The sequence below is a fragment of the Dermacentor andersoni genome, chromosome 10, assembly GCF_023375885.2.
Source record: "Dermacentor andersoni chromosome 10, qqDerAnde1_hic_scaffold, whole genome shotgun sequence".
Taxonomy (NCBI): domain Eukaryota; kingdom Metazoa; phylum Arthropoda; class Arachnida; order Ixodida; family Ixodidae; genus Dermacentor; species Dermacentor andersoni.
The window spans coordinates 74,526,090-74,538,382 of NC_092823.1; the positions used below are offsets into that span (position 1 = coordinate 74,526,090).

The 12,293-nt window shown below is 44.4% G+C and overlaps 1 protein-coding gene across 2 annotated transcripts in view; it reads right to left on the reverse strand.

The window, feature by feature from the left end:
* LOC129388325 (uncharacterized) overlaps positions 1–12,293 on the reverse strand; it is a 51,890-nt gene that overhangs the window by 9,391 nt on the left and 30,206 nt on the right. The window contains exons 4-5 of one of the 2 annotated variants that reach the window (XR_008615300.2): positions 8,895–9,299; positions 8,133–8,234 (exon numbers count right to left, since the gene is read on the reverse strand). Coding sequence is in view for 1 of the 2 variants with exons in the window: in XM_055078468.2 (XP_054934443.2) it covers positions 8,133–8,234 (102 nt within the window). In the remaining variant the exon portion in view is untranslated. The remainder of the gene's footprint in view (positions 1–8,132; positions 8,235–8,894; positions 9,300–12,293) is intronic. The other variant, XM_055078468.2, reaches the window with a different exon arrangement.

The window sequence follows — 12,293 nt, forward strand, 5'->3', positions numbered from 1 at the left end:
TAGCAGCAAGATAATATTACACAGGATACATCGTAGCAAGATACGAAAAAAAATACAAGAACGCGGCTTTCAAAAAGAAGATATTAGTGAATTAGTGCACTTCTCATGTCAACAAGTGAACATGTTTCAGGAATTATACCCCTTGACAATAATTTATTCAAAACAGTGGGCAGGCTATGTCGGAGCATCTGTTGCCCGTACATTGTACGGGAGAAGGGAATGTGCCAAATTTCTTTTCTGCGAAAGGAGTATTCTGAAAGATTTTGACTGAGACAGGGTAATTCAAGAAAACTAAGCTGGTTATTTTGGATACAACGCTTATATTTTAATGCTAAGTAATATTCGTACACGGTATTAATCGGCAAAATTTGGTAACGAGCAAACAGTTCCTGAGTGTGAGCAAGGTAGTCTACGTTCGCAATGTAGCGTACAGCTTTCTTTTGAAGCATGTATATTTTATTAATATTTATTTTAGTGGTAGTACCCCAAACCAAGAAACAATAATTTAGGTGGGATACAAACAGCGCATTGTAAATAATTAATTTTATGCGTTCGGGCAGAAATGCCGAAATATTGCGAGAATTCCGGTGCACGTTGCCAGTTTACTCATAATGAACTGAACTTCAGTGTTCCATCTCATGGTCTTGCTAAAAATTACCCCCAAAATCTTGACAGTGTCTACAAACTGGACACGTGAATCGCCTATGTATATATGTATATCGGATTGAGTGGGAAACTGTCTTGTACTGAATAGAACCGCTTTAGTTTTTTTTTCGTGTTTATGAGTAAAGAGTTTGCTTCAGACCATTCCTTAAGTTTATCAAGAGCATTGTTAGTAACAGAAACCAGAAATTGTACGGAACTACCTGTGAAAAATAAACTTGCATCGTCAGCATAAATTACAAATTTCGGCTGGCTAACAGTCAAAACAAGGTCATTTATATATAAAATGAAAAGTAGAGGTCCTAAAATACTACCCTGTGGGACACCAGCAGTAATAGTTTGAAATGAAGATATATGTGGCCCTATTTTAACGCATTGTACACGATGACGCAAGTACGATTTCAGTAGTTCAAGTGGAGTGCCACGTATGCCATAAAGGTCTAATTTTTTAAGTAAGGTATTATGATTAAGGCGATCGAAAGCCTTTGAGAAATCTATGAAGATGCCGATGCACAATTCTTTATTTTCAAAAGCGTTAAGAATAATTTATTTTTGAGACAATAAAGCTGATTCGGTAGATTTACCTCGCAAAAAGCCATATTGTGCTGTTGATAACATTTTAAACCTATTGCAAAATTTTATTAACCGTTTTTCAATAATTTTCTCCAACCCTTTCGAAAAAAGCGGTAAAATGGAAATCGGTCGGTAACTTGAAATGCTATTTTTATCACCGCTTTTATATAATACTATTACCTTAGATTTCTGCATCTGCTTTGGAAAGGACCCGCTTGATAAGGCAAGGTTATAAATATAAGATAATACTGGTGCTATTAGAGTGAGGACAAATTTTACAGGTGAGATTTGAATGCCATCTATATCACAAGACCTGTTGTTCTTAAAGAAAGTAAGAGTACTGCACGCTTCAGAGTCATCCGTAGGCTCCAAAAATATGCTATTGCTATTCCGTCGTATAGTGTTGCAAGCGAAATCTGAACTCAGATCATTATTTACAATATCTTTGAAAAACGTAATAAATTTATCTGCAAGTGCAACACCCTCAATACGTTCACCTTCAAACCAAAACTCTGTAACTCCTGACGTAGACTGTGCTCGGTTTAATAATTTATTAACTTTTTTCCAAACTTGTGCGCTAGCATCACAGAACTCGCTGTCAAACTCATTGTACAGAAAGGTTCTTTTTTCGTTTTTGAGAAAAGACGTTACTTTATTGCGGTATTGTTTAAACTTGCCTAGATCAGCAAGGGACTTGGTCCTCATAAATTTCTTGTATAACTGGTCTTTCTTTTTAATCATTCTAAGGCAATCTCGATTTATCCATGGCTTACGACTTCTAGTGGACTTTTTTACAGTTTTCTCAGGGAAATGATCTTTGTACAGGCGTTTAAAACAGGTGATGAATGCCTCATACGCCGCATCTACAGTCTCAGAAGAAAAGACGTCATGCCAGTTTTGATTTGAAAGAATAGAAAAAAAGGACGCGAGGGTGTCCGGAGTAATATTTTGCACAGTATTCTGCGCTGATAGGTTGTGTTCTTTATTTGCGGCACATTTCAGGAGCACATAAATGGGATAATGGTCGCTGATAGAACTGCGTAATACACCTGAAAGTAAACTACTAGTATTTAGGTTAGAGATAAATACATGAATAAGTGTGGTGGTCTGCATCGTAACGCGTGTAGCCGTCTGAGTCAGTATGCAATTACCACTCGATTCTACAGTTAGTAAAAGAGCTTCGTGCGCAGGAGATCGTTTCAGGAGATCAATGTTAAAATCGCCCCCAAGAATTAAATTGAACTTGTTGTCGCTTACGTAGCTGAAGAGGCGGTCTAGAAATTCAATAAAGGTACTTATGTCAGCATTAGGGGGTCGGTACGCTACGGAATAAATATAATTTTGCGATAACAAAGTTAAGCATTCCACTTCGTTGCATATAAATGAAAATTCCGAAAGAACTTCACAGTCGAACTTATTCTCAACCAAGATAGCAAGCCCGCCCCCCATCCTACGTGATCGATTTACAAAGAAGCTCCGATATCCGTCCGGCTTGTAAATTTCTTCGCCACATGTATACCATGTTTCAGTCAACATGATAGCGTCGAACTGGAAACTAAATTCGTCTAGAAATACTGATAACTCACCTTCCTTGTGTCTAGCTGAACGAATGTTAAGGTGTAGGCAAGAAAAGCATACATCGGAGTTGATTTGAATTATGTTGCTGACATCTCGCGGTGACTCGTTCATCATTCAAGATAGACTGCTCATGCTCGCGAAAACCGGAGCAGTTTACACAATCTTTTCAATCTTTTCTACGTCATGCGCACTGCGGATGTGCAAGACAGGAGATTTTTCCTCTTCTCGCGCATAGACCTTGCCACCACGTGTCCAAGCAAAGCGCCAGTTTTTCGCCTTTTTTTTCGCGATTGCCATTCCGAGCAACTGTTTCATAGCAGGGCAAAGGTGCTCGTTTATGAACACAGGTTCGCTAGACTTATGGCCAAAGTCACGCGTCGAAAGTTTCAGCTTTCTTGCCTTCTCGAGCACAGTGTCACGCTTTGATCGACATTTAAACTGGACAACAGTGTTAGGAGCAACATTCGAGTTTTTCGCTTGAACACGGTGGCAGACGTCAGTATCTGACTCCGAAATGGGCACACCAACAAGCCTACCAATCTGACTCAGAGTGTCAGGAATGCTTTCACCCTGAGTGAAAGGCAAACCCTTCACCTCGAGGTTATATTTTCTGGAGTACTGCTCGGAGGCAGTCATATACGAGTTTACGAGTGCCATTAAACATATACATCATATCATATGTTTATCATAACATCATATCATAAACATCATATACGAGTGCCATTTAAACACTCATGTAACCAATTGTATGTGTCTTCTTCATTCTTTTGTGTTTACCACTCCCCCTTTGTAATGTCCTTGGCCCTGACGGGTATAATAAAATGGAAAAAGAAAGAAAGTTAAAGGTTAAGCAAGCGTGTAGACAATTACAACGGAAATGAAAGTGTAAGTAAACAACCATGGGTCATTAGAGAGAAAGGGGGGGAAACACGGTAAATTGGATGCAAAGGATGCTTACAAAGAAGTCCATGGATATTTACTAGTGCTGCCAGAAATTTATCAGGAGTGAAAATTTCTACAGGAAAAAAAGAACACGACCTATCTATCTATCTATCTATCTATCTATCTATCTATCTATCTATCTATCTATCTATCTATCTATCTATCTATCTATCTATCTATCTATCTATCTATCTATCTATCTATCTATCTATCTATCTATCTATCTATCTATCTATCTATCTATCTATCTATCTATCTATCTATCTATCTATCTATCTATCTATCTATCTATCTATCTATCTATCTATCTATCTATCTATCTATCTATCTATCTATCTATCTATCTATCTATCTATCTATCTATCTATCTATCTATCTATCTATCTATCTATCTATCTATCTATCTATCTATCTATCTATCTGAGGGACGAGTTGGCTGTTTGAGGACCAAATTATATAATATAAAATATTCGCAACAATAGCAGGCATTTATCTGGTGCAGCAAAACACCAGAAATCATTTATCACGTTTTAATATAATGTCAAGATCCGAGAATGACCGGTAGGAAACGTGCACGTTTCAGGTACGTTGAAATTATTAGTGAGTGGAAGCTTTAACGGGCCAGCAGTCGATATAAGTAAGACGCGCTTAGAGTATCGGTGGAAAAAAAGCAGGGAAGTGATTGAAAGTACCGGAGTCGTCACAGGATTAGGTAACTGTATGATATAGAGATATAGGTTTTATTCAAGAAATAAAACATTAGGCAGATGTAGGGAAAATGCTCAACTGAGATAACTGTAATAAAACCTGATTAACTTCGGCGGCCTTACTTACGTTTTGCCCCCACTCCGTTTCAAAAGCGTAGCCAATAAAAATTATCAGATCATCGCTATCATACTCAAGGATGGCGGCAACCACCCATTGCTCGCGCCATATTGTGCAAGTTCTTTCGCGTCCCCGGCACTCCTCGCTTTCCCTTATCAATCGGCGGCGGGCGCTTGCTCCCACGTCGCGTTTGCCAGATTGTGCACATCACGGAACCCGCAGAGCCGGAGTGCGGTGCCTTGCACGGTGCACTTCTCCTCGCCCGTCTGGGCCATTGCATGCTTAGAATGCCGGTGATCACCGTAGCATGAAAGGGAAGCGTAGTAGTTTAAGCAAGAGCGCAACAAAACACCATTTACGCCAAACAGTATGCAGGAGGGACGTCGTTAAAACTCCCAGGTGATTGGTTGTGCTCAACATGGCGAGCTAAAGTGCCATCTCGCACCACGACTAAAGGCCAAACTTCACGCAACCTTGTCGGCACGCCAGAGCCCGATGTCTGTTTGGCGTAGATATCCGCGCTGGCGCCGGGTTTCAGGACCGACCATCTGTCCCGCACCATGTGCGCATGCGTAGGCGCGCTTGCAAGCGTACCTGTAGTTCGGCCTCATCGGTTAAACAATTGTTACGCACTCGTAACCATCCCGGGAGTTCTTTAACGCGAAGCTCTGTTTGCCTCTCCTTCTACTGCTGCTGTCTCGCACACCGCGTCGGGGGGGGGGGGGGGGGGAGTTCATGGCGCGTGTATGCTAGGAAGGAGTGCGGTAGAGAGGAAAGGCGATGCGAGAAACTCGCTTGGACCTTTGCATAGTGTTGACTGTGCACAATACCCTGTGGAGCTCCCTGGCCGTTGCAATACTAGCCGCTTGACAGCTGTAATTCTCTGTGACTGCCTGCAAGAGCATTGCAGAAACTGCAGTGCTTACCTTTCTACTAACGCGCAAGTCCATAGAGAAGCTAGATAGAATGGTAGAGAGGCGGGGGACAGGATGAAGAGAATTGATAGAAGCGGCGCAGTCGCGAAACGTGTGAATAAATCTTCCCACTCTTTGCTGGCAGTTCCATCCAAGGCGCGGATAGAAAAAAGGTGACGTGAAAAGGCGAGGAAACTACAATTACTGGCACGACAGCGGTTGCGGACAAACGGAATAAATTTAAGTTAAAAGGCACGGTACGGTACGTTTCTGCTATTTCTAAAACATGAACACCCTGCAAATTTCCCAAGGGGACAACTTACGCAGGGCGTGCAGAAGCAGAGCTGCATTAAAACGCAGGGTCTAGGCGACACTGTGGAAGCGGTCACACGGCTAATCAACGCTTCTGTGCCTGCCGCGATAGCTTTTCGGCTATGGCATTGCTTGAGGTCGCGGGTTTGACCCCGAGGGCGGCTGCTGCATCTCCGCGCAGGCGAAATGAGAAACGCACCTGTAGTTACATTTAGGGGCTCATCAAAGACCACTACGGTATGAAAATTATTTCGGTGTCCACCACTACGGCGTGCCTCATGATCGGATTGTGGTTTTCGCACATGCAGCTCTATTATTTAATTAGGGTATAACGCACCTGTTATGATCCGATCTGTCATGTGATCCAATGAGTATGCTCAACCCTCTCAGAGGTTATGAAGTAGGGTGCACAACAACGCCTCCAGCAAAAACCTCCCCCTGTGTGGTCTGTGTACTACACAGAGAAACGGCTGTTGTGCACGCAAGGTAACGTTTAACATCAACTCCCCACTGTCGCGCTGCGCCAAACGTTGAAGAAATGAAATATTCGCCGTCAAGATCAACCTTATTATCATCAATCAAAGGAAACAGCACCGAAAGCTTCTTTTACAGCGATTCCCACAATGCGTGGGATCGGCATGATTTTTCTTGGATCATTCTAGAATGTTTTACTTGAGATGCTTGCCCTGGTTGTTTGCGCATCTCGGTGGGTTGAATTTTTCATAAGAAAAGTGTAGGCGGCAAACACTTCTTAAAAATATCATTACTTGCCTTTTGTATTTCACGATTATACTATACCAGTACACTTATATATATTGTGGAAGAAAATCACATTCGAAGATAGTTGCATTCTTTTAGACACTTCAACAGCGTTTGTGGTCCACCACATTGCAGATCAAATTTGGAGCTTTGGAGTTTTTTCCGTTCGAAGGGAGGAGTCTCAACGCAGGAAAAATGCCCTCGGCCGCGCGACAGTTGGTTGTCTGAGAAAGGAAGAATGGATGGATGCAAAACTTTAATAAGGTCCTGAGGTACGCGACTCAGCGCGCTGCGGGCCGCTTCCACGTTGGGACAGTCAGGCCTTGCCCGACCGCCGCATCGTGGGCCCTCTGGACGCCCCGGCATTGGGGCTCTTGATAGCGGAGAGCCACTTGTCCTCATTGATTTCTTCTGTGCCACGTAACGAGGGGCAACGCCAGAGCATATGGTCTAGGCTAGCGATGTCATTGCAGTGCCTGCAAGAACTAGTGGCATATGTGTCGGGATAAGTTTTGTGGAATAAAGCCGTGCTGGGATATGAGCCTGTTTTCAATAATCTGAGGGTCAATGCCTGCGCTCTATTTAACTTCTTGTGTGGAAGGGGAAAGTGTCTCCTGCCGAGATAAAAGTGCTGCGCAATTTCGTTGTATGTGGTCGGTTGATCTCTGTTCTCCACCGCTGCGGGCCGGCGTTGGAGTTCTCCGTGGTCGCGGAAAGCGAGACCTCGCGCCTTGGAGTAGGCCAGCTCGTTGAGGTTTGTAGGGCCTCCCATGATGGATCCCATGTGAGCGGGGAACCACGTGAGAGTGTGGGTGGCGATGCTTTTGCCGTCGAGGATGCGACAGGCTTCCTGACACACGGCGCCAACACTGAAGGCGCGGATGGCTGCCCTGGAGTCGCTAAAGATATTGGCATGTCCGTCGTCCAGGAGGGCCATGGCAATGGCCACATGCTCGGCCGCACGCGACGACGTGCTTCGTACCGAAGCGACGTTAACGGTCGAACCCCTGTGGTTGATTGACACTACCCTGAAATTGTTGCTGTTGCCATACTGGGCCGCGTCAACGAAGCAGCTGCCGCCAGGGAAGCCAGCCCTGTTATCCTTTGCGACTCCACAGGAGGGAACGAAGTTGTACTCATCTCCAATTCGCTTCCTGATTGGCCTTCTATACGGCACACGATACTGTATATTGCGTTTATCTTTATTTGTCTTGAAGTTTAGTCTGCTGAGCGTTAAATTTTAAGACGAGTATATCAGAACACGAACGCTGTGGAATTTTCACATTTGGCGGACAGGTCATTGAATGCGATTTTTCCTCAAATCTACATAAAAAGTACTCATGCGTCATAAGTGTGACATTTTAAAGGCAAGTAAAATGTTATCTTCATTGCACATCTGGTGACTGCACTTGCCTTCTGAAAACCTGGGGCCACCGAGACGTATAAAGCACATCTACAAGAAGCATCGGGGCCACAACTCTTGTAGCCCTAATACACTTACTAATACTTTCACATTGAAGGCATTGTAAAAGAATGCAGACTGCTGTTTAAACGGTAGGTGCTTACCTCCTGGCGGCGGATATTCTCCGTCAAGAATAATGATGCAGTGCTTATTCCAGAACAAAACATTGTACTGTGCCTTAACACCGGCAGGTAGGCTTTCAGACGCTGCAAAGATAAGGTTCTCGATTTAGAGTAATGTCTCGGTGAACAGGCAACAATAAAAAAACAGTTGCGTTAGACTCCTCGAGTAGAGCTCAGTTTCCCCCCATTTTGATACGCTTGACCATTTCTATGTGTCTTACCAAATACGTTGTGTGTGGTGTATAGTAACTCTAAGTTCAGCATGCTTGATGCGCCCTTTTGATGTTTGCACATACGCTCTCAGTGCAATACGGCATTCTAATTGTCACGTTTGCGTTATAGTCCTTATCATGGTTGGGGTTATATTGGGAAATGACCCTTCTTCAGCAGAAAACATAATCTGCTGCTTGAGCCCTTGCATAACTTGGAAAAATACAGAACTTTGCTCATGAATTTAATCCCCGCCTTGTGTCGTACTTTTGTCTTCGTGTCGTACGTTGTGTCGTACAACTTCATTTGTAGATTTTTAATCCCTATTCGTACTAGGGCTACTTCGCTTGGAAATATGGCCGTCTCTCCGTCTGTCTGTACAATGCACAACGCGATCCATAGGTATACGTGGAGTCCTGTGGGGGCTATGTATAGGAGTTCCTTGTGGCCTACGAACGACTATGGATATTTATGTTTATGACCATATATAGACATATATATGGATGTGCAATGATGTGGGACGCGGCCACCAACCTCGGGCATATCCATCGTGATGGCTGCTCCGGGCGAGCACCCGTGGCACGATCCGGAGCAGGGAGCTGGAAAGCAGTCGTGGCATTTGGTGTCTGGTTGACGAAGCAAAATTGGTACTACATGCTTGTCTGCCTGTGTGGCTCTCTGAAATCCTCAGCTGGCCCCACTGTGGGATTCAAGGTGGAATCAGGGCCATGGTTTCTGAAGAACGCGTCCAGTTCAGAGTCTCAGAGACCATCAGAGGCATCAGAGGAAGGCAAGCATGGAGCACTACCTTCACTTGACCCAATCCATGTACCAACTTCCGCGCTTACTTTCCAGCTCCCCGGACAAGCCCAGCCGCGTGGCAAGGGCGCTTGCACGCCGCGGACATCATGATGTTGATGGCCTCTGTTGACGGCAGCGCTGCACATTTATACATATTTAAACATACATATTAAACTGGACAGAATCCTTATACACAATGCGACATGTCCCACTAGGGAGTTTATTTTATTTTCAGTGGAGTGCAGAATTATTCGCTTCAGTAATATCATATATGTGAAGGCTGCAAACATTAAGACACACTTAGTTTGCAACAAAGCGAAGTTTGAATTCGCAGCTGTGATCCGGAACATGGCACAAGTACGACGCTACAGGGCATGCTGCTAAGAACGTCTCTAGGCAAGAATCTTTTAATAATAATAATAATAATAATAATAATAATAATAATAATAATAATAATAATAATAATAATAATAATAATAATAATAGTTATGGTACTGAAGATTTCCAAAAGTGCACAGTGTGTCACAGATTTCTGAATCACTTGAGCACCATAGCTAAGGGTACTTTTTGTCTTCTAAAAACGTGGTAGTTTAACTCGGACAATTAGAGGCTGTGAGGTTAGCAGTTTTATTAGCTGTAAAAATGGCTCCAAGCATTTGCTTATTAAATGAACAAGTGCGGTGTCACGCCTGCACAGGCAAACATAAGCGCTTCTCTCTAGATGACCGCGGACACTCGGTCTCAGAACACTGCCGGGATGAAGAGCGGCAGCAGCGGCGAGCAAATTCCTCCCCATCCTGCCTCTTGCTTTAAGCCAAACCAAACCCGGGCGCACACAGCGCATACGAAGCCGTCATTTATCTTGGGTAGCTTAGCCTTCGAACCCAGCGCATATTGCTTCCAAGATAAGAGGCGTACGGCTGTGCTCAGCCACGCCATGCGCAGCCGCGGCGAGATACGAAGCGGGTACCTGTGCAACCCTGCGCTCCTACGCTCTCACCTACTAGCACGCGCCCATTTGTGTGCTCCCCCAATGCGTGCGCCATTACTCGGCGTGCACTCAACCGGCCTTCTTCTCATGCATTCGACAGAAGACACCGTCCCACAAAGCCACCATTCTTCTCAGCTCACCATCGCATGCTTTCCCTCGCACTTACAGCCTAAGCTGCGCGGCCACGAGGTTACCGCGCTTATACGCAACGTCAAAGTGACGCTGACGCTGACGATGACGGCGGAAATTCCCTTGGGTTGTCCATGTGGATGGTATCACTATAGAAAATAACGTGGGGGACAACAAGAGTACACCACCGGGAACATCACAGGTCGCGACGACAAGCGGATAGCAGTAATGCCACGTTCCCGACGGCGCGGAAGGGAAGTTGACGTGACGGGTTGAATCGCACAATTCACCAGAGATGTGCACTTGATGAGTACTGGAGAGCCGACGCAAGCTTGAGCAAATGGAGATTGACTGAAATTTTGGAAGGAGAAAGGCCTAACAAAAGGCACAATTACTTGATGGACGTCGGCATAGTGAATTTGGCGTGGACGCGGCGTTTGCCCTGATCTTAAAGCAAGCCGTTCTTTGACATAACATAACTGAGTCATTGGAGTCCTTGACCGGGTATATGCGCAGTGCTTCCTTTGGTCGCCAAGACATGCATTATGTGCCAAACATACATAGAATGCTTCCTGTAAGCCATAATGCATTCTGTTTTTTTTTTATGAAAGAATGATCTGTGCCGTATTCTCGCAAAGTGACCGAACTGAGCGGCCACGCACTGTTTTTCTGCAATTATTTTGTCTATGCTTCGGTCGATCAAGCCTGCGTAATCCTAGCGATTGCTTATGGACGGCCTCTTAGGTGGATGACAAGGCGGCATGTGGTAGCACTCTATTTTGTCAATTCTGAGAAGCCGATTTGGTGAACCATGCATGCCATATGGACGTGAAGATAGGAAAGCGTTTTCCAGCTTATTCCTCTATGGTGAAACAAATGTGCGCCTAAACTGCCATGAGGCCTTCTAGAAAACGTGAATCTCTCCTGAAAATAACACACGGGCAGCGTCGCCGTTACGAAATATCACTGTCAGTGTGAGGCTTAAGTTTTTCAGGCCTCTTCGCTCCTTGGTTTCTATGGCTACGCTGGTGATGGTGAGCATCATCGATGTTCCTATGCTTCCAGCTTCCCTTAGGTGGTACAGTTCTTTTACGTGTTTAATAACATCTATTTCAAAAGTAGTAGTGAACGAGTTCTGCAAATCCTACTTGTGTAATTTCATTAGATTGGCAGGCTTGCCATCCGTATTTAGGCGTTACACCTACGCGTCAAACTTACACGTGTACACCTTGTCACTAGCAAGGAGTATAAAGATCAATGTTATTTAACGGTTCACAGATTTCCTTAAAATGTAGGGCTGTTGAGCACGAGGTCGCGGGATCGAATCCCGACCACGGCGGCCGCATTTCCATGGGGGCGAAATGCGAAAACACCCGTGTACTTAGATTTAGGTGCACGTTAAAGAACCCCAGGTGGTCGAAATTTACGGAGTCCTCCACTACGGCGTGCATCATAATCACAAAGTGGTTTTGGCACGTAAAACCCCATAATTTAATTTTTTTATTTCCTTAAAATAGCATTGGAGAAATACAGTTATGACTGCGAATTTTCATCTTCTGAATTTCTGACAGCTTATGAAGCACTCCTTCTGAGCATTTTGTGCTGATAACATCAAGCAACCTTCTAACATAACTGCCATGCCAGGCAGTGCACCGGCACTCTGGGCAGTACTGAAACAAAATTATGCAGATTCAGCACACTATGGGAATCTAGATTAAGCAAAACATTTTGCAGCTAGCTTGCTATCCAGCACCATTAGATGTACTTCGAAGAGTTAACAAATGAACTAACATAGTTGTGTGAAGCAAGCAGTAGTATGTGCCGTGAGTCGCTGGGTGACGACAGAAGCAGCACAATGACGACGACAGTACCACAGCGAGACATTACAACCCGGCCTCTTCTGGCTTCCACAAATTCTGAAGGAAGTGCAATAACGAGCTGCGTCTTCGTAGCGTTCTGCTTGATGGAAAGAACTGATAAATGCATGTCGACCCCGAAAACACTGCATTATA